This window comes from Miscanthus floridulus, chromosome 12 (assembly GCF_019320115.1).
Source record: "Miscanthus floridulus cultivar M001 chromosome 12, ASM1932011v1, whole genome shotgun sequence".
Lineage (NCBI taxonomy): Eukaryota > Viridiplantae > Streptophyta > Magnoliopsida > Poales > Poaceae > Miscanthus > Miscanthus floridulus.
The window spans coordinates 59,618,118-59,640,950 of record NC_089591.1 but is presented as its reverse complement, the minus strand read 5'-3'; the positions used below and the strand labels follow the sequence as shown (position 1 = coordinate 59,640,950).

General features: G+C 43.6%; 2 protein-coding genes across 2 annotated transcripts; one reads left to right on the top strand and one right to left on the bottom strand.

The window, feature by feature from the left end:
• Positions 1 to 7,507: 7,507 nt before the first annotated feature.
• LOC136496676 (bifunctional nitrilase/nitrile hydratase NIT4-like) lies at positions 7,508 to 9,016 on the bottom strand. Its single transcript, XM_066492410.1, has 4 exons — positions 8,790 to 9,016; positions 8,429 to 8,620; positions 7,785 to 8,360; positions 7,508 to 7,688 (listed from the first exon to the last, which is right to left on the bottom strand). The coding sequence occupies exons 1-4, from the start codon at positions 8,908 to 8,910 to the stop codon at positions 7,555 to 7,557; spliced, it is 1,023 nt and encodes a 340-aa protein (XP_066348507.1). The 5' UTR covers positions 8,911 to 9,016; the 3' UTR covers positions 7,508 to 7,554.
• Positions 9,017 to 13,697: 4,681 nt separating this feature from the next.
• Positions 13,698 to 14,585, top strand: LOC136497886 (nicotinamidase 2-like). Its single transcript, XM_066493767.1, has one exon. The coding sequence runs from the start codon at positions 13,862 to 13,864 to the stop codon at positions 14,468 to 14,470; it is 609 nt and encodes a 202-aa protein (XP_066349864.1). The 5' UTR covers positions 13,698 to 13,861; the 3' UTR covers positions 14,471 to 14,585.
• The last annotated feature ends 8,248 nt before the right edge of the window (positions 14,586 to 22,833 follow it).

The following is a 22,833-nucleotide window of genomic DNA, read 5'->3' as shown; positions in this document are numbered from 1 at the left end:
CAAGTTGAACCGACGAGTCAGCAAAACCAGTTTTGCACCAAAACCACTAGAAGGGGTTAAATGTATGGTTTGAAAAAGTTTAGGATGCTGGTTTCATAGTTTAAGGTGAAGTAGACACATCGATAAAAGTTAAGGAGTTACGTAGACTTTTTTTCTTTTTCAGCTCATCTTCTCCAAGCGGCTCCGATCAGCATTTAGTTGGCACTTGGCACGCACAAAAACACCTCTCTTGAAGCAGTACCAAACGTACCCGATATGTCACCTTATCAGTTCGGGAGCCGGTAAGCAACTCGAAGCTGCTACGTCCTTGAACAGTTCCGCTCCGTGCCGTTCGGGCCGTCCCTCTGGGCCGTGACCGTCAATGCTCAGTTGAAAGTTTGAAAGGCGTGCCAAGCTTTAATGCGGACATGTCTAAAGGCCTCTAAAGATTTTCCCAGTGCGGTGAGAGAAACCGTGAGAGGGTTGTTTGCTTTAGCTCACAAATGATCATTGCACGAAGCGTACGTACTTTGGACACGAAAAAGTGCTGCTGCTCCTCTAGAAAACATGCTCTTGATCCGTCATGGAGTGGGTGACGTAAAATTGTAGCAGGTGAGCTCCAGGACCAGGAGTCACGCCTAAGGGCATGTTTGGTTTCATAAGTCAGGTGACTTGTTAAGTTAGATGACTGAAAATTGGTGACTTATAAGTCATGCTTGTTTGGTTGTAGATAATTTATAAGCTCATTAAAGGTGTGGCCCCCACGTAAAAAGGGTGACTTATAAGTTTTAAGCAGGGGTGAACCAACTTAAAACTTATAAGCATAAGTGACTTATAAGTTGGTGGTGTTTAGTAAAATAAATCACTTATTTTACTTTTTAATTTATAAGTAGGTGACTTATTTGGAACCAAACAGGCCCTAAGTTATCTATAGGCTACCTGTTAGGCTGTTACCCGTTTGTTCTGTTTTCCACTCCACTGCACCATGGCGTGGCCCGTGTGCTTTGTTGTTAACCTAACTCGTTCAGGATTTGAGATGGTCTAGATGTATCTTTGATTGACACCGAAGTGCGGCACTACACCGGTACACCCATCGTTTCGTCAAAAGGAAAAGGAACTACACGACCCATCCATGCATGCATGCATGATGAATCGTACGCACATGCGTACATACGCATCCGCCGCTATGAAAACGGTTTACGAGACAGGTTGTAACATGATCCCCACCCCTAAAATTTATTTTCTTAAAAAATATAAATACTTTCATGAAATATATATATAGCAAAACCTTTCTTTTAATCCCATGAGAAGCCCACCATAGGAATAGGATCACTGATCATGTAAAGCCCCCTGTAGCACTGCACCACATGGTCCTTTATAACCAAATGTAAGATACTATCATATATTATTAACCTCCATAGTTTTTCTATTGAATACAAAAAGTTTGAACAGTAGAGTTTTACTTCTCGTTGAACACTACAACTATGTTTTAGGGCGTCTCTCCATCCGAGCTCAAAAAAAAAATCAAAACTAAGAACTTAAAACATAATTTTGGGGCTCAAAACGATTTTAGATGAAGAAAGTCATTAGCTATAAAAATGTAGATATCTTCAAGTTCTACAACTTTGATATGATTTTTGTCTTCCGACTTGATTTGAAAAGATATGATCCTCTGTGTTGCACCTATTTTAAGGGCATTGTCAACCATCTTTACAAATCATATAAATTGGTTTCTAAAAATGTCATCTATTTCCAAAGGTTCTTGACAACACCCTAAAAACGATTTCTAGAGATGGCTAGTGTTGTCAACGACCTCTGAAAAATATAAGGTATTTTTAGAAATCAATTTTTGATGAGAGTGATCTTTTGAAATATTTTTAGAGATGGCTTTTTAAAGAGCTACCTCTACCTAAAAATGAAACATCTCTGAAAATCATTTATGACGTAGTGATCTATTGTCTCGTTTTTTTCTTCCATACACCTCTTTTTACAAGTGCGGGTTTTATATTAATTATTAAGAATAACATTATGGGGGGCTTTATATGCATATGGAGGCAGGGGCGGATCCATGTAGCCCACACTGGGTGCGGCCGCACCCAGACCAAAATCCAAAAAGCTTTGTAGTATGCAGAAATTTACCCTATTCGCAGCCATCCAGCCCAAACAACTGCACACACAGCCAATCTCGGAGAGCCCACAACAGCCTGCGTAAGCGTTGGCGGCGCCTGAATCTTCGGCAGCACGCTTCGTCGCTCCAGCTCCCGCGGACTTCTCTCTTTCGTATTCCTCCGCGTCCCCGTCGTTTCGTTTCCCCGACTCAAATCCACGCACGACGCGACGACAGCTGCGGCACGCCGGTCGCCGGCAGGTGGCCCGCGGCGTAGTTGCTGCTGGGCGCAGCGCAGCACGGCCGCACGCGCACGGCAGCAGGCAATGGCCTGTTCGCTTGAATTTATCGGCCGATTCAGTATTTTTCTCTCACAACAAAAACAGCTTCAGCTGATTTATCAGCCAGCTTTAATACCAGCCGAACAAGCCTCGCTCGCCTCCCAGTGACCCTGTTCAGTTCTCTGCCTGACTGCTTCTCCCCTGTTCATCCGACGGTGGGACTGATAAAAGGCTGGTTTGGCACAACTAACTTCACTAGTGTTTTTTTTTTTTGAAAAATAGCTTCGTAAGCAACTTTTTAGATGAGGTTAAGCTGTTTTATAAAAATTGTTTGATAAAACAGCTTCACCGACAGCTGTTTTGAAAATGAGTGTTTAGCAAATAAAATAGCTCATGAAGTTATTGTGAACTATGCCAAATAGGCCCAAAGTTTCAACAATTTAATCAGGTTCTTGTCGCTGTCCTCTTGACTCTTGTAGTCAGTAGTCTTGTTAGGTGGTACAGATTTTAGGCCTTTAGGGTTAGAAATTTTTGTTCTTTCTAAACAAAGTAATTAAGGTCTTATTTAGGGTGTGTTTGATTCAGGGACTAAAGTTTAGGACGTATTATATGAAGGTGTCGTATGTGGTGTTTGGATATTAATAAAAAATAAATTATAGAATTCGTCAATAATCTGGCAGACGAATTTATTAAGCCTAATTAATCCGTCATTAGCACATGTACTGTAGCATCATATTGTCAAATCATGGACTAATTAGGCTTAAAATTTCGTCTCGCAAAACAGTTTCAATCTGTATATTAAGTTTCGTAAATAGTCTATATTTAATACTCCAAGCATGTATCAAACATCCGATGAGACACCGACTAAAGTTTAGGAGGTGGAACCAAACACCCCCTTAGTTCCCCCCCTAAAGTTTACTCTCTATCACATCGAATATTTAGACACATGCATGGAGTATTAAAATATAGACTAAAAAATAACTAATTGCATAGTTTGCGACTAATTTGCGAGACGAATCTTTTGAGCCTAATTAGTCTATGATTTAACAATGTGGTGCTACAGTAACACATGTGCTAATGACGAATTAATTAGGCTTGATAAATTCGTCTCGCGGATTACTGACGGATTCTGTAATTTGTTTTTTTATTAGAATCCAAACACTGAAAGGTCCTTGTTTGGTTTTGGTAATTGAGTGACAACCTAGGTGGACTAATTGTGTTTATGTGAGATACACAGGTGATTAGTCCATAGGTACATATGTGTGAGCAACATATGCCATGAAGGTGAAAATGGCTTGGAGATGTTGCAAAGCTCACACATGTGATGATGAAGGAACTTAAATGCACATGAGACATGACATTGAGTCATGTGATCAAGGTGGAGAAGATCAAGACAAGACTTGGTTTGATGGACCGGTTGCAAGCGTGAAGGGCAAGTCGAAGGCTTTGGAGTGATGGACCGCGTGGCGGTGAAGCTTGAGCAAGACTTGGCGCCGATGGACGATGGCAACGGTGAAGAGCAAGTAGAGTCAAGATCGATGAACCAATATGATCATGTGATGATATAAAGTGGATCATATCATTGTTGATCGTGTTGGTGCATGTGTTGCATCAACATTGGAGGAGATGGAATGGAATGCGCAAGGCAAAGGTATAACCTAGGGCATTTCATTTCACCGGTCATAGGTGTGTAGAGAAGTTTATAACTGGGTTTAGATAGATGGCCGTACTATCAAGAGGGGCAAACTTGTTTGCATATCGGTCATCTAGTGCCACTCGAGTGATCTAACTTTGCATTGTCGCTAGGATCGAGTGGCGTGGCAAGTTGAGTGGCTAACATCCTTTGGGAAATGATTGTGAAAATACTAACACACTTACACATGGTGGTGTACACTTGGTGGTGTTGGCATATTTACAAAGACGGTGGTGTTTGCAGGGTTGAGATAGGTTTGGGTCCCTCTCTCCCTCCCGCCGAGCTTGCTCGGCGGGATTCGACGCTTTCGGGAAAATGGAATGCCTATTTTCTATTGCGCCGGATGCAAATTCTTGTGGTTAGCACACTTGAGCAAGGGTGAAGAGAATGGAGAAGATGTTGGCGTTGGTCAACTGACCGAACGCTGGATCTGAATGCACCGGACGCTGGCAGGCTGCGTCCGGTCGCGCTGACGTACGGTGACGCAGTAGCTGGAGAGTGACCGGACACTGGCTGCGTCCGATCGCGTTCGACCGGACGCGTCCGGTCATGCTCGGGAGCTTACTGGAAACGACCGGACGCTGGGGGTTCAGCGTCCGGTCAGTTGAAGCTGGAGCGTCCGGTCAGGTCAAGTGACCGTTGGAACCGGGACACGTGGTCGTCTGTGGGCGACCGGACGCTGAGGTCCAGCATCCGGTCAACACGACCGGAGCGTCCGGTCGGCCCGACCGTTGCCCAGTGAAGGGATAACGGCTAGTTTAGCCCTTGGGGCTATAAATAGAAGTGGCCCTCGGCCATGGCTGGTGTGGAGCACCTCAAGGGACTTAGTGTCCATACTTGTGAGTGCTTGGGAGCCCTCCATCACACACATACTTGATAGTGATCATTCGATTGTGTGAGTGAGCGATTCTAGTGCGATTGCATCGTGAGGTTGCATCGAGTGGCACTAGGTGATCGAGTTGCAAGCCGGTGGTGCTTGTTACTCTTGGAGGTTGCCACCTCCTAGACGGCTTGGTGGTGGTCTCCGTCGAAGCGCGCAAGAAGCTTGTGCGGTGCTCCGGAGAAGTGCTTGTGAGGGGCATTATGCTCGCCCCGCGGGAGCCGTGAAGAGCAACTCTAGTAAAGCGTGTCATTGAGCTACCCTCACTCAAGGGGTAGGTTCTTGCGGCGCCCGACGTGCGGGCTTAGCGGGTGATGCTAATTAGCCGCCGAACCACCGAGTGAGCGGTCGACACAACGGGGACTAGCGTGTTGGCAAACACGTGAACCTCGGGAGAAAAATCATCGTGTCAACCTTGTTCTTCCCGTTGGTTTGCATCCCCATTACACAAGCTTGCAATTACTTTTATACATATTAAGCTTGTGTAGTTGCTCGTGTCATTAGATAGCTTGCGTAGCTTGCTAATTACCTTCTTGCTTGTGTAGCATAGAAGTAGCTCCCTTGCGTGGCTAATTTGGTTTTAGTAACCTTGTTAGTCACATTGCTTAGTTTGTGTAGCTAAGTTTTTGCGCTCTCTAATTAGGCATTGGTTGCCTTGTTATTGAGCATTGCTAGTGAGCTTAGTTAGCTTTGTGTTTTTGCTTACTAGCATGTGTAGGAGCTCCCTTGCTGCTTAAAGTACTAGTGGCATAGGTTTGTGTAACCTTGCTCTTAGAATTGTTTAGGAGAGCTCTAGCTAGCCCGGCACCCTTGTTGCATAATTGTTATCTCTGCAAGGTGCTAGTGAACACATATAGTGGGGTATAGTCTTGGATAGACCGATAGTTTTAATTCCGCATTTGTATCGGTTAGTCGACGCGATTAATTTTAGAAAAGACTATTCACCCCCCTCTAGTCCGCCATCTCGACCCTTCAAACACCCTATGCGACACCCTCATGTGATACTCGATGTGACACCCCAAACTTTACACCCTGGATTTAAAGAAGACCTAAAATTTAAATATTCTTGTGGATGCTAGGAAAACCTTAAAAAAAGTTACAAATGAAGTCGTGCTTCGCCACTTCATGAACATGGAAGGAAAAAGGTGTAGATTTGATCTACAAGAGGTAATGCATCTGTTTTTAATTGCTCAATTATACATTTCTGTGGATTCTTTGCTTTAAATGAATGGTTCGTTTCTTTTTCTACAGGACCGGTGAGGATTTTGTGGTATAGAATTGCATTTCGTCAACGCTGATGATCTTTTGTTAATTGTTATAATTGTGAAATTCTATATTTTGGTGAACGGTATGCACTAATGCACTATTACCGCTTCTTTATGGTTGATGCACACCATTATTGCTTGTTTTAAATTATTCATGCTAAAATTTTGGTTATGGTGCTGTTAAGTTACATTATTGCTTTGTCGCTAGCCTGTACGGCCGCACCCCTCTATAAATCTCTAGCTCCGCCAACAGCATGGAGGATCTAATCATCTAAGCGCCACACATGTTGGCCCATGATAATTCAAGATGCTGACTTTCTACCTGCTGCCTTTCAAGCAAGCCCATTTTAGGGGGTGTTTGATCCGGCTACTAAAATTTAGGAGATATGTCGGGAGAATATTGCATGGGGTGTTCGGATACTAATAAAAAATAAATTACATAATCCGTCAGTATTCCACGAGGTCAATTTTTTAAGCCTAATTAACCCATCATTAGCATATGTTTACTGTAGCTAAACGTTGTCAAATCATGGACTAATTAGGCTCAAAAGATTCGTCTCGCAAATTAGTCGTAAACTATATAATTAGTTTCGTAATTAGTCTATATTTAATACTCCATGCATGTGTCCAAACATCCGATGAGACAGCGACTAAAATTTAGGAGGGGCAACCAAACACCCTCTTAACGTAGTACTGTAAGAGAGGATCATCAGCCAAGCACATTATCCCTACAGATGGCCTTTAATATTTATTTTTAAATCTCGTTTTAAAAAAAAAACTTATCCAAACCAAACTTTTGCAAAACTGTATTACTGCCGCCGATTGAACCGGAAGGAAGCACTTACCGCTAGTTGAATTGGCGGTGTTTTCTTTTCTCTGTCAACTCATCTTAAAAAATCATAACTTTTCTAAATGAATTCAGATAAAGATAAAATTATATGAAAGATACATATGTTCATATATCTATTTGTAGATCTGAACGCTAAATTGATTATTTTGGTATGATATGGCTTTAAGCGAAAATATTGTCAACTACAAAATATGGTTTTAAACGGAAATATTGTAAACTACAAAATTGCAGATCTTTTAGGTGCCCACAATATTTATATAAATGTTATCCCTATATGAGGTTATATGAAATAATTATGATTTTTCTAAAATATGTTGCACTAACTAGTGGATAAGTCGAGGCACTTTATTTACACTCTTATGTAGCACACAGTTAAAATATTATAAGTTTTTTTTTATATAGTCACACATGAATGAAGATAACATATACGAATTGTATTTAACAATGTAATCTACAACCTTAAGTTCACAATAAAATTTTAACTTTTATGATGAAGCCTTTAATTTTGAGAGGCAGAATTGTAAATCACAGGGAGCTGCGCCTGGTCCTTGACGACCAAGGTCAACACCTCAGGGCGCGAGGAGTGCCCCACGACGTCGAAGTCGAACTTGGCCCGAACGATTTCACTGAAATCTGCACACGGCACACCGCGAACGTGTCAGCGCACAAAGACGTGCCGTGATGAACAGCCAGATGAGTTGGTTCTCGATCCTCAGTAGTACTACGCACCTAGATCGGCCGTGAGGAGTCCCTCGCCGTCGTACTTTGGTCCTGCGAGGACGGCCCCGGACGGCGAGACGATGACGCTGCCGCCGCGGCAGAGGACGTCGTCCGGCGCGGGCTCCTCGTCGAACCCGGTGAAGGCGTACTCGGGCGGGGGCGGGTAGTCCTTCCTGCGGCAGAACTGGTTGGCGGACAGGAGGAAGCACCCGCCCTCGTGCGCGACGTGCCTCGCGGACGCCTGCCAGAGGTCGGAGTCGTCGGCGGTGGGCGCGCAGTAGATCTCCAGGCCCTTGCCGTAGAGCGCGGCCCGGGCCAGCGGCATCTTGCTCTCCCAGCACACGAGCGCGCCGACGCGGCCGATCGGGGTGTCGTAGACCGAGAGCGTGGAGCCGTCCCCGCACCCCCAGAGCACGCGCTCCAGCGCCGTGGGCACCAGCTTCCGGTGCTTCCCGAGCAGCTCCCCCGCCGGACTGAAGAAGAGCACCGTGTTGTACAGCGTGCGCCCGTGCCGCTCCACCGCGCCCATCACCAGGTACACCTTGTACTTGGCGGCGAACGAGGCCAGGAGGTTCGCCTCGGGACCTGCGTCGTTGTCACGGATTCTCATGTTCGGATGTAAACGGTACTCGTGTCTACGGATCAGAGCTTACCGGGGACGTCGATGGCGGAGGCGTAGTACTTGCAGAAGAGGTCCTTCCCCCTCCTCCCTTTTGCCTGCGGGGGGCCGCCGATGGTGACTCCGAAGTCGCTGCCACGGGGGAAACCGCCGACGAAGACTTCCGGGAACACCACCAGCTGCGCGCCCTGCTCGGCAGCCTCTGCTATCAGGTTCTTCGCTTTCTCTGAAGATAAAAACAGGTTAAGTAGCAGTAGTTGTAGCCTGGCTCTCTTCAGATATCAAATCCTCTTTCTAGGTCCAAACGAAGAAGAAATTAGGCCAAGCAACCTTACTGGTACAGAGCCACAGACGCGCACGCAAAGCTCATTGAGAAGCACCGAATTGGCACGTACCGATCGTGGCCGGGGTGTCGAAGAAGACGCTGGAGGCCTGCACGACGGTGGCTCTTACGGTGGGGAAAGCAGCCGGCTCGTCTCCGGCGTTCATGTCCACCTCCACGAACCCCTTCTCCATCACGCACACTTCGCGCCGACAGTGGCCAAAGAGCCGAGAGGAGCCTGCGCGATGGTGAGAACCGAGAATGGAGCGCGACAAGGCTGGTATGTGCGGGGCCGTCGGCATGGCCCCCTTCGTTTGAACTTATCAGCCGGTTTATTAGCTATAATTTTTTTCTTACAATAAATTAGTTTTAGTCGGCTGTCAGCCGACTTTAACACCAGCCGAACATGCCAGAGTTCCTTAAAAAAAAAAAATCTGTAGTTCTGTACTCTGCTTCTCAGCATATCATAATCGAGGTGGTCGCCTCATCATTCATCATAAAATAAAAAGAGAAAATGAAATGAAATAAAGAAAGGGAGCGAGGGTGCCGCCTCATCATCCATAGTAAAAATAACTAATTATACATATTGCGACTACTTTGCGACATAAATCTTTTAAACCTAATTAATTTATAATTTGACAATAAAGTGCTACAGTAACATATACGTTAATGACGGATTAATTAGGTTTAATAAATTCGTCTCGCGGTTTACTGACAGATTCTGTAATTTATTTTTTTTATTAGTATCCAAATACTTAATACGACACCCTTGTGTCACGCCCTGAAACTTTACGCACCGGAAGCGCCTAAGTCGAAGCGGAGTTGCCCAGGAGCCTCCATCACGTCATCATCAAATCAGTAAGTACAACCATCACCGGTCATCACCCAACTATCTGGGCCTTGTTTAGATTGCCTCAAAAATCAAGTTTTTTCACTCTCTCCATCACATCAATTTTTAGACGCATGCATGAAGCATTAAATGTAGGTAAAAAAATAACTAATTGTACAGTTTGGTTGTAAATCACGAGACGAATCTTTTAAGCCTAGTTAGTCCATGATCAGACAAAGTTTATTAAATACAAACGAAATGTGCTACAGTGTCCAGATTACAAAAAAAAAAAATTGCAATCTAAACAAGGCCTTGGAGGAAGGAGAGCACGATACGCCTCTCAATCCATGATAGAGACGCTAGGAAAACCGATAGGTCTCCATAAATTAATGTGCTCTATTTGGATCCACTCAGATTACAGCTACATCGTAAAACGATATGAGCAGCTGGTTCATTTTTTTAGTAAAACATTGTCATCTAAGTTTAAGTTCTCAATTTGATACGGGTATTTATATTTTTTGAATTTATTTTAGAATTTTATGGCATTATTTTTCCGGTGGCATCGAGACACCTGTGGCGTGGTGACTTCTTCAAGCTTATGAATTTTGTTGTTAGATCATGGTTGATGGGAGCTTTTTGGATCCTAAATTGTGGGGCTGGATTTCTGCCTTTGAATGTTATTAATATATAAAACTGCTTTTACCTGTTTGGGTAGGTGATGGCAATAGTGGCTAATTTCCAGTAAACTTCAGGGAGTATTTTTGTCATCTTTTATATAATACTCTCTCGGCTCTCTTTTATAAGGCAAAACTCAAATGGCATGGTCTTCAAAATTACACTTTGACCATATATTTATTTTATTTACATTTATAAACTTATGATATCTGGATAGTAGATTTAATTACAAATCTAACCATATCAAGTTTGTGTTATAATAATTAAAAATTATTAGTTAAATTATTGATCAAAGATTTTGGAGTTTGAACCTTGACTAGCAAATATACCCGTGCGTTGCAACGGGAGAAAATAAGTTATCAAATTGTAATGGAAAACGATAACATAAATTATGTGTGTGTCTATCCCTTTATAAGTTTAGAAGCTATAAATATATCATAACTTCAATTTTATACTATGTATGCTTTGTTACAATTAAATATCAAGTTTCGTGACTTTCATTGAGGTTCTTTAGTTCAAGTCGACAAGAAGTTAGTTGTCGATATGTCATGTACTGGTCTGCTCACCGACAATTATGACAGGTGACCTCTCTCTAATTTCCATGTTGCGGGACTCGACAGGTGTTACACTGATGCATGCATATAGTCGAGACAAATTTATTTAGACCGAACTAACCACAAACACCTCAAGATATTAGTTCGCATTTGATTAGTTAGACCATCAGTTCAACCAAGTTCTTATAAGATAAGTTTTGTTCTAAATCAAAACTGAATCAATAACTTGACGATGAAAACTTTTAGTTTTTAGGAAAAAATAAAGGTTCAAAAGCCTTTCTTTATTCTTTGTTTTCCATATTTATTTATTGGAACATGATGAATAGAAAAGATATAAAGGTTAAAAGTGAAAGTGCAACGAAAGAAATGGACATGGCCAATGTGCCGGAGCCGACTCGAGAAAAAAGGAAAAACGACCAATAAAGAAAAGGAAACTCAAACACCTCAAGATATTAGTTCGCATTCGACTAATTGGATCATCAGTTCAACTAAGTTCTTATAAGATAAGTTTTGTTCTTAATCAAAACTGCATCAATAACTTGACGAAGAAAACTTTTATTTTTTAGGAAAAAATAAAGGTTCAAAGGTCTTTCTTTATTCTTTGTTTTCCATATTTATTTATTGGAACGTGATGAATAGAAAATATATAAATGTTAAAAGTGAAAGCGCAATGAAAGAAACGGACATGGCTAATGTGCCGGAGCCAACTTGAGAATAAAAAGAAAAATGTCCAATAAAGAAAACAAAACTAACACAGAGAAGAAAAGAAACTAAATGAGTCAGGACAAAAAAATGACCAACGGTCATGGAAGTACAAAACGGACTCTCCATAACACATATAGGATAAATAAATAGAAAAGGACCAGAACTCTTTGTGATTTAATACCATAATAAAATTTATACTACTACTATTTTTTCTATTTTTATTTATATTTGAATTAGGATTTCTATTTAGCTTACTCAAAATCAAAGGGACCTATATTTGGAATATGGTTCGTAGCTATCAGGTGTCCAATCCAGGCATATCTATATCCAGGTCACATACACGACCGAATACATTTTGGAACTAGACTCCGTATCGCAGAGCTATTCTAACTCGTATGAGCACAGGTTATATATAGAAGTCCGGACGGAAGAAATCTCCATTGTTCGGTAGTTAGAAGGAGATGGACAAAAAATGGATAGACAAAAAAAATGTCTAGAAAATTTGCCTCTTTATTATTAGGTATAAATATAGATATACTTGGGCACCTTATAAAAGAAAACGAAGGTAGTATGTAAGTAGATTGTAGGGTTACAATTTGGGTTTATATATAATACAAGTTACTCCCAATCTTTCCACACTTCTTCAATCTCGAGAATTTTTTTCACACTTGAGAAAATCGATCGACACACACAGAAAGATACATCATGGGAGTGACTTCCAATCCGCGTTGGCAACTTCTCCTGTTTTTTCTTTTACTTCTAATGCTAAAGAAAGAAGTTCCTCCATATATTTGCCGTTGCCCCTTCTATGCATCAGGATTTCGTGAATCTCGATATCTGTCGGCTTGGTCATTCGGAGGTGCTTATAGGAATAGGGTTTGCGTACGTGTATTCATATGGGTGAGTGTGCGTGCGTGTTCTGGACGTCTGCGTTGTAGTGTGTAATTTTCAAAAAAAAAAACTACGATCATTTATAGAAGTTGTTTACTTCCTCCACCATCCTAGGAAAGAGGTAAAATTGGTCGACTATCGCCCACCTCTTTGCCCTAGCGTCTTCCTAGCAATGCCCTAACTATGCCTGGAGGCCTCTAGCCGTCCCTAGCCATGGCTTGGCTGCAGCTAGTCTACCTATCCCCATCTGGCGGCGGCTGGCCATGGCCGGTTGCAGGCTGACTGTGCCCGGCTAGGGCGTGACTGAGGGGTGGCAGGTGGCGGCGGCAGGCGAGATTTATGCGTGAACAAAATCGAGCTATCGCTAAGAAACCTTCACGTGAGAATGATTTTTATTTTTTTTATTAGAAGCTATATATTATAAATGGTTGGAGAAAACCAACATATATGCTCTCTGATTTTTTAGCAACTTAAAAAGTTTATTAATATACTTTTCTTTTAAACTATTGAAGATGCTCTTATACCGTACTGTTTCTTCTTAGGTTCCCAATCTCGTGCGAGTGGCGTAGATCCGTTGCGGCTAGTGCTGGAGGAGCTGTAAGGAGATTGAATGCTTAAGCTAAAAAAAAGGAAATTGAATCCTTTCACAATGGTTCTTGTAGTGGCCTTAGACGACTGATTTTCATAAAAGATTAAAAATATTCAAATCCAGTATGAGATATGAGTTTGAAATTATTGTGGTATTTTGGGTAAGTACATGAATCATGGCCAAAGCTTACTGAGCATGAAAAATGTTCGATATAAGATATAAGCCCCGTTCGCTGGTACGAAACTTCGCTGAAACTGGCTGAAAAACACTATTTCAGCTGAATTGTTGTGAGAGAAAAATATTGTTCTGGCTAAAAAAAAAAACCAAAGAGTAAGCCGAACAGGGCCATAGCATGAGTAAACGTGGCAGAAATATATTCATGAGCAGATGAACGGGGCATCTCATCTCATACCGCGGCTACTGCATAGCTTGGGTGTCGCGCCTGGATGTCTCCGAAGCCATCTATCTGGTTTCGTCACCTACCACCGTAGCTCCAATCAACACGCACCCAACCTCTCCCGTTTCCGTCGAGATCTATCTCCTGGTCCTGTCATGGCCACCAGTGAGATCAATCCGGACGGAGTGAGCAATTATATTATAGGGATAATCGGACAAAGGGGATTTCCGGAGGAAGATTTGCTCCCTTCTCTCTGATTGCGTTCATGTTACCTACTCCCGTGTAGAGATGAGGACGGGTCCTCTAACTCGCATTGGGCCATGGGCTCTGTCTGGGTGACACATTAGCCCACTATTGAAGCCAGCTGATATCGATTCCCGAGTGTTAGTCTGCGTGGAGCCAGACAGCCAGTTCCCTCTCTGCACTCTGCTCTACGCACTTGCCAGTTGGCCTTCGGCCTCATCCGATCCGCGCACGTAGCGCCACCGCCCGCCGTTCAATCACCATGCCGCCTCCCCCTCCCGCCACCACGTACACCAAGTACGAGACGCGCCGCCGAGACCCGGACCCCCGCGCGGCCGCGCTCCTCGTGATCGACGTGCAGGGCCACTTCGCGTCGCTGGCGGCCCCGATCATGCCGGCCATCGCGTCCACCGTCGCGCTGTGCCGCGCCGCGGGCGTGCCCGTCGTGTACACCCGCCACGTCGACGCGGCCCCGCGCCGCGCACCCCCGCTCGGCGAGTGGTGGCCCGGCGACCGCATCGACGCCGGCACGCCCGCGGCCGAGCTGCTCCCGGGGGCCGGCAGGGCCCCGGGGGACCTCGTGGTGGAGAAGAGCACGTACAGCGCCTTCGCGGGCACGGGGCTGGAGGAGACGCTGCGGCGGGCGGGCGCCGAGGAGGTGATCGTGGCGGGCGTCATGACCAACCTGTGCTGCGAGACTACCGCGCGGGACGCCTTCGTGAGGGGGTTCCGCGTGTTCTTCTCCGCCGACGCCACGGCCACGGCCACCCAGGAGTTGCAGGAAGCCACGCTCGCCAACATGGCCTACGGGTTCGCCTACATCGTCGACTGCAAGCGGCTCGAGGCGGCGCTGGGGAAGGCGGCCAAGTGAGGAGCGTGCGACGTTGAGATCCAGATGCTCTGCACCTTGTATTGTACCTGTACGGTTGTACCTATGCTTGTTGAACAGTTCGATTACATACAAGATGCACGCTTGCCCTTGTGTCTGCTTTCAGGTCTTTGGCCTGTTCGCCTTGCTAAAAAGATATGGTTGAAAGTATTGTTCGCTGATTTGTTGCGAGAAAAAAATATTGTTCGTTCGCTGAAATAGTATGACTCATAAGACAAGTGAACAGGACGATTGATGAATCAGCTATGAGGCCAATACATAGAGCTGGTATACGTAATTAAAAAAAATCATAGTCACAACCGATTATGCTGTGTGTGATGCAGTGCTGCTGTTTTGTCACATGGAGTAACGGGACTTGCAACGTCTCTGGTTCTGGGGGATATCTAGGCAAAGGCAACCTGCTTTTATGTGTTGTGTCGTCTCTCCTATCAGTTTTGTTGCCGGTGGGGCTTATTGTCAGTTCAGATTTCCAACAGGTTATTGCGTCAAATCGTGCCGGTTAGCAAAGTTGTATTTACTCTACCGCGACATCTGTGTATAATATTCTACCTCAACTAAGGCGGAAATGGCGCCGCGTCATGCCTGCACTACTACTACCTAGAGGAGGAAAATGGCAAATGGTGCCGCGACGCGTCATGCGTGCTTGCTCGCCGCACTGTTCTCTCTCTTCGAGAGAAGCTCGGCATGAGTATAAATCAGTAAATCACTATATTAAATTAGAGGAAGAATGCCATTTCAGAATAGTGTTTAAGTATTTATATAAACAGAGTATCACAGCTGTCTTCGATTAGACCAAAGACCAATTTAGTTATTAGCTATCTTTTGTTGAAAGCTTAAAATGTTTCATGCTGTGGACTGTGGGGTCAGCCAGCTTATGGTCCCGAATTTTGGCTGAAACTGGCTGAAAAACACGGTTCTAGCTGAATTGTTGTGAGAGAAAAACATTGTTTCGGCTGAAAAAGAAGCTGAACGAGTCGAATATAGAGTAAGCCGAACGGGCCGTACATCACAGCATTTCTGCATAGGTTTGCCACCTTACAGCCACCGTAGAAACACCAAACAGATCAAACCAAAGACAAAAGCAGAAAAAGAGGATTCGATTGTGCTTGTTTGCAAACATTGAAATTGAACGGTGCATTATTTCAATGTTTCGGAACTGATTGCACGGTTGATTTTTATACTGCTAGCTAACTCTGACTTGATGACATAGTTTGAATGTGTTTCTCAGAGGTGCCTTCAGTAGCATTTGAGGGTGTACTGAAATCTGAAGGCACCTTTTGAAAAGCCTTCTTAAAAATATTCCGGGCAAGGTGAGAACGCCGTGCTAATCAATATTATTATTTGAAGGCTTTATGGCAGAAACTGCAGCAAACACTTTCCGTGTCCAGATTATAGACATGTTCTAAAACTTAGGAGCTCATGGTAAAACCAGTTCAGACTCTGACTTGCATGTTTAGGCCTCGTTCGGCTTGCTGAATCTTGGCTGAAACTAACTGAAAAATATTGTTCTGCCTGAATTGTTGTGAGAGAAAAATACTGTTTCGGCTAAAAAAAAAGCCGAACAAGTTGAATATGGGGGTAAGCCAAACGAGGCCTTAGTAACCGACACGCGTGCCCTCTGCCTGGTGTCGAAGTTTTTTATCATTTTCCTATTACTACGCACCAGGTCTCTTCAGCTCGAGTGTGAAACCTAATAGGTATTCTCTTCTCATCATGCAGAGGCCAAGAGCTACTTCCGGGTCAAGCAAATCCTCCTCGAAATGGACCTTGGGCAGCGCAGAGCTCCTCACAAAAACCCTTTAGCGATGAAGAGACGTAGCTGTTCTACAACATAAGAGAGCATGGACGAGACCTACAGGCTCGCCAACGCGCTCGGCAAGGTAGGACTCTGGGAGGAAGTATCCAGGTAGACATTTCAATCATACTAACAGCATGCGGTGGTGGAACCAGAACTTTTGATAAGGGGGTGGACAATACAATGGCATCTCGTAAACATTGATAAATATGGACAACAAATGTACGTCTTAACAACTTTTCAACGTTTATATATATATATTTACTACTCATAATGAAAAACACAATATTTATCATAAAAAAAGAATGAAATAATATTTTTTTAGCTATGCAATTGAATTTTTTATAGGTATTTAAAAAATTCAGTGTGCTTGGTGTGTGTGTTTGGGGGGGCCTGGTTCCACCAGTGACATGCTGTCATCGTACTCATGGTTTACTTACTCTTTGTCATGGAATGGGCCAGAAACAGGCTTCCAAGCTGGGCCATTGGTTGGGCTTCCAAGCTACCATCGCCGGGACAGAACGAGAGAAATAAGACATCGAGCAACCATCGTGGAGAGTTATCGAACAGAACCTGACGAGTCGTCTTCCACCTCCAGTCTAGAGTCCTTTCCTGCTATTCTTGCTTGACCTCCCTCTCATACCTGCTTTCCCTATCTAGATTCCCTCTAATTTTCCCCAATTTGTATCAAATGCTCCTGTACATTTGGTAGTGGAGGTTCATAACATTCTTGTCTTCTCAACAATCTTTGTTCAGGAGATTTGAAGCGTTTAAGCATCGTCGGAGCCCCCAGGAATTGGATGCGAAGTTCGGTCAGTACAGGCCCATGATAGATTGTTGGCCCAATTAGCAAAACAAATTATCTTCTACCTCCAACAAACCTCAGCCCACCCTACCTTATACATCTATGCCTAAAATTTGAAGGGGCTCCACTAGCCCGATGGCCGCTGCATCCGTGCCTGAACAAGCCCAAGACCGGTTTGCGTGCAGCCGAGGAGTGGAGGCGGCGAGGAAGAAACTCCTTGAGGAGGTCAACTTGAATGCCTTCTTGTCAGAGGAAAGTAGCAGGAAAGGTGTTGTTGTCTCATTGAGGCTATGACGATCAGAAAGCGGGTTTGCATAGTGACATTGTTGGAAGTCTTTGTCTCCTTGGTAATAGAAGTACTGAAAGGTCCTAATGGCTAGAGGGAATGAATAGCCTATAAAAAATTCTACAACAACACTTAGGCCAAGTGGTTAGATAATTATAGAGCGAAGCGAGTGTTGCGCTAGCCTACTAAAAATACAAGCCACATATCCACAACTCTATTGATTATGATCTCTAATTCACACAATGGCTAGGTCACTACTCTAAGTTAGTGAGCTCTCAAAGACTAACTAAAGAGCCTCACTAACCAAACTAACAAGACACAAGCTAGCTCTCAAAACTAGTTACACTAAAGAGCATAGCTACACTAAGAAAGTAAATACAAGAGAGGTAGTGAGGTTTATACTACAATCAACCACAATGAGAATCTCAGAGACAATGATGACACAATGATTTATCCCTCAGGTTTACTTGCTTGCTAGCAAGCTACGTCCTCGTTGTAGAGATTCACACACTTGAAGGTTCACGCGCTAATAGGCATCATACGCCTAACCCGCAATCAGATGCCGCGCAACCAACATAAGATGGGGATCCACAAGCTATGAGCAATCCACTAGAGTGTCTTTTGACTCTCCACTGGGGAAAGGTCAAGAACCCTTCACAATCACCACGATCGAAGCCGGAGACAATCACCTTCCTCAGCTCGACGATCCTCGCTGCACCAAGCTGTCTAGGTGGCGGCAACCACCAAGAGTAACAAGCGAAATCTACAGCGAAACACAATCACCAAGTGCCTCTAGATATAATCACTCAAAGCAATGCACTTGGATGCTCTCCAATCTCACCAAATGATGAATCAATCAATCTAGATGAGTGAGAGAGGAATGGCTAGGCTCACTATGATGTATTCTCAATAGAAATGGCCAAGAGGGTGAGCCCAAGCCTGTTACCACGTTTATATAGGGAGCCCCAACAAATAGAGCCGTTGGCTCCCTCACTGTACTGGTTTTGGGGCGACCGAACGTAGGCCACCCAACGTCTAGTCGATGGATGCCGTCCACATGTCCCCCGCGTTCAACGTTGATCGCTCAATTCTGATGGTCAACTCAGTCACGCGCCAACGTTTATGTTGCAACGGATGCGACAAGGAGCAACTGGACGCACCTCCGCAATTTTCGATCACACGCGCCCGTGTTACCTGCACGCTAAGACCGGATGCGCCGCTAAGCCACCTGGCGCTGTGCCACCGCAGAGTCAGGTCGACTCCAGAAAGCATGCAGAGAGGATTTTTGACGATCGAACACCTCCATTCACGCATGACCGGACGTGCCTGTGCGTCCGATCCTCTCTGGCTCTGCGCACCAACCCCAGCGCCGTTACGTCAGTATACGTCACCTACAACTGGACGTACCCCCTGCGCGTCCGGTCCTTCCTCTTTGCTAGTGTCCGGTCATAGGACCGAGAGCGCTCTTCACTGCGAGTAACTGACTGGACACAGCTGCCTGAGTCTGGTCGTTGTCAAAGCAGCGTCCGGTCACCCCAGGACAGATCCTCCACTTCTCAAACTTCTCCACCCTTGCTCAAATGTGCTAACCACCAAGTGTATCACCTTGTCCACGTGTGTTAGCAGCTTTTCACAAATATTTTTAAGGGTGTTAGCACTCACTAGAATCTAAATGCATATGCAATGAGTTAGAACATGCAGTGGCACTTTGATAACCGTATTTCACGACGAGTTTTACCCCTCTTAATAGTACAACTATCTATCCTAAATGTGATCACACTCTCTAAGTGTCTCAATCACCAAAACAAAATGGCCCTATCCAATATACCTTTGCCTTGAGCCCATTTTGTTTTTTTCTTTCTTCTTTTCCAAGCCTTAAGCACTTGATCATCACCATGGCCTCACCATCTTCATGATCATCATTCACTTGCTCCACCGCTTAGATTAGTACTAACCTATCTCATGATCACTTAAAGCGAAGGGTTAGAACTTAAGATTTTATCAATTTACCAAAACCAAACTAGAGCTTTCAAGTACTGAACGCTGATTTGTCTCGGAGCAGCAAGGATTTCTCGACGAGCAACTTTGGTCTCTTAGTTCGGACAGTGCGTTTGAGCTATCACATTATGCAGCTAGGCATGGATTGAGAGCTTAACCTAAGTAGTAGGACTTGGACTATGCCATTTGACATTATGCAGGTAGTGCTCAAATGAAGTCAAACGAGTTGTGGTTAGATTGTGCGGAGGATATGTACCACATTCCTCCGGATCTTCTCGTACACGAACTGTCACATGTTCATCTCCAAATGCTCTGCATCTAAATCTATATGCCTCCATGACCGTCTATCGAAAGGAAATATGAGTGCCCTCGACAGTGGCAGGAATCATACATAGGAGGCCTAGCAAAAAGTTTCAACATATATGAATTGAGCGTAGCTCTTTCGTTTAGTTTTTTTTGTGAAATCTGACCCCTAAGTTAGTCAACAATGCAACTACTCCTATTTTTCTAAATTTATTTAAGTATTTGATAATTTAACAATGTTATTCGTCTTATGAAATTGTTATTACTGGTCAAGTACGTATAAAGTAAAATATAAAATATAATAAAATGTAAGTACATATTTAGTAAAATCTAAAATTTCATTAAATGTGTCATAATATGGTAGACAAACAAGTTTAAAATCAAAATGTTCTATTCTAATTGTATTTTCTATTATTTTGTTATAAAAAAGCATAAAGAAATACATATGACAAAAAAACTTATCATATCTTTCTAATATATAAAAATATAACATCAAAATATATACTAAGCAAAAAAAATTGTTGTGATGTGGGGAGCCCCCCTGGGTCCGCCCTTGGTCTGGACCATGCTTCTGTACCTCTGTGCCTATGCAGCGAAATAGTATAAGTGAGTGTAGTGTGTGCGTCTCTCTGCTCCTGCGTTTCCAGTGTGTGAACATCACTTCTTAGATGGACTAATTTATTGATGTGAAGTTGTGAACCATGCGATATTTGTCAAATACTTATATTGGCAGCTAATTTTTGCACTGTCTGCTAGATTTTTTTTGCATTGGGTGAAACAGTTGGATTAAACAGAGCACTATGATTGCAGCAATTGGTTGGATTGCATTGTGAGAACATTTGAATCGCTAGATCAGTTGCCATTTTGTCATGTAGGAAAGCTCAATTGCTCAATCTCCACGGTCCTATTCAGGCCTTGTTTGGATACCCTCAAATCTATCTCAATCCACATGTGTGGGGTGTATTGGAATGAAATTTAAACTAATTTATATCCCAATCCATCTCAACACATGTGGATTGAGGTGAATACGAGAGTATCCAAACAAGGCCTCAGGATATTTTGCTCCTTCCATTTCCTAAATTTTGGACCACGGGATTTAACTTCAAAAGTGTGACGTTTTCTTCAATTGTTGGCCATTCTTCTCATTCATCTTGTCTCTCAGATTTTCCTTCCTCATTAACAACTCACAGAATAACCATGAACCACTACAAAGTTTGAAATTCTAGATGTGCCATAAAAAAGTTGTGGCATCTAACGTGTCATTTTTTACCTTTCTCTAGATCTAATGAAAGAATTGAGATATCGCATAGAGAGAGTGAATAGATGTTCCTGAAATTATGAAACTTACAAAAACATTATCCGACCAGGTCGGTAACACAAAGAACACAAATTAAGAGCGATGACGTCTATTTAATCGATTCTTCTTGTTACCAAGGTTTGTTGGAGATGTAATAAGATGATTCCTATCAAAACCTATAACCATAAACACAAAAACAAGTGGGTTGAGGAAAATCGCCCAAAACTCAATTTACACAACAAGAACACAAGAATAAGTAAAGAAGACACATGGTTTGTTTGTCGAAGTTAGGATTCACCTTCATGAATCTTGTGCCTTCGTTGAGGAGTTCTTAAGGAAGCCAGATTTCTTTCAACCACTTACCCTCACCAAAGGACCCACAAAAGGTCAACTTTGGTCTCCATTAATTGTGCAAAGACGAAATCAAAACCTTCACAAATTTCCCATGGCTCACTACAAACTTGGGAGCGCACCGGCAAGGCGACTATGAGACTTCATCTCCAAGAGTAACAAATTCTTCATGAATCACTTAACAAAGTCCACAAGTGCTTAAAGATGGGATTGCTCTCTTTTGCTTCTGATCACCCAATCTCTCAACCCCAAGTCTCTTGATTTTTCACAAATTGCACAAGCCTTATGGAGGGGGGAGGAGAGAGCTTCTTTGGCAAGGGGCTATAAATACCTAATACCCCAAAACTAGCCGCTGTTGTGTTGGTGTCTGCCATACCAGATATCAAAAAACGCGGTTCAAAAGGCATCAAATCAACCCCCATAAAAATATCTAGTAAATATCAGATCTCCGATATGAGCTCTCGGTTTCCAACGGGTCCTTATAGGACCCAAGGTCTAGTTTTTACTAACATCCTATGTCCCTATGTGTCTCACACACTCACCTCGCTGCACTCACAAGCTATCACCATAGCATCCTATTTGAGAGAAGAGGACGATAAGGAGAGAGAGGAGAGAATCGGGTGCTAGCACGGTAAAGAGGGTTGGGAGAGAGGCGATGGCATGAACTTGGCACGGGGTGGTGTGAGGTTTGGTCGGGATGTTGCAGGCTCATGGGGCACTTGGCACCAACGTGAGCGAGATGTGCTATCAAGCAGAAGAGGGAGGGAGATGTGCAACACAGTTCTAGTTGGATGAAAGAGAGGAGAGTGAGGCTGATGGGGCAGGCCTATCCACCTTTGTGTCGATGAGAGAGTAGGTGATATCGAAGTGGCAAGCCAAGAAATGACGAAAGTTTGCAACATGACCTTAGCCAAGGGCAAAGTTGTCTTTTCATCCATTAATTAGCTATTGTTATGCCAAATCTGATGATAGTGGCAGCCATGTTCTAAGAAAAGTTAGGGAAGACACTTTAGGCGCCACAACATTTTTTGTGGTAGATCAAGAATGTCAAACGTTTCTAGTTGCTCGTGGGAAAAAAAGCTCCCCATCCTCCACCACACTTACTCGTTAGAGGTGGCGCCCCTATTCCGACTTCTAATTTCTAACTGTCTTCAATGGCCATCATCTCAAATTGCCAACATTGTCCCGTCACCTTGCTATCTACCCTGTCCTCACGTATCATGACTGCTAACAACATTGGCTCAAGGAGGAAGGAACCTCACACGGATAACCGTACTACTCTAGTCCCAAGTTTTGAACCCAAACTCTTATGGGTATTTTGTTTGATGAATCATCTTATCTTATATGCAGCCTGTTCGTTTGTTGGTTTCAGCCAGGACTTATCAGGCAGCCAACAGTGTTTTTCTCTCACAACAAATCAGCACCAGCCGGGCTTATCAGCCCAGAAACTAACCAGCGAACAGGCTGATGAAGTAGTGAGTCATATGTTTATTTATGAATTTAATGAGAT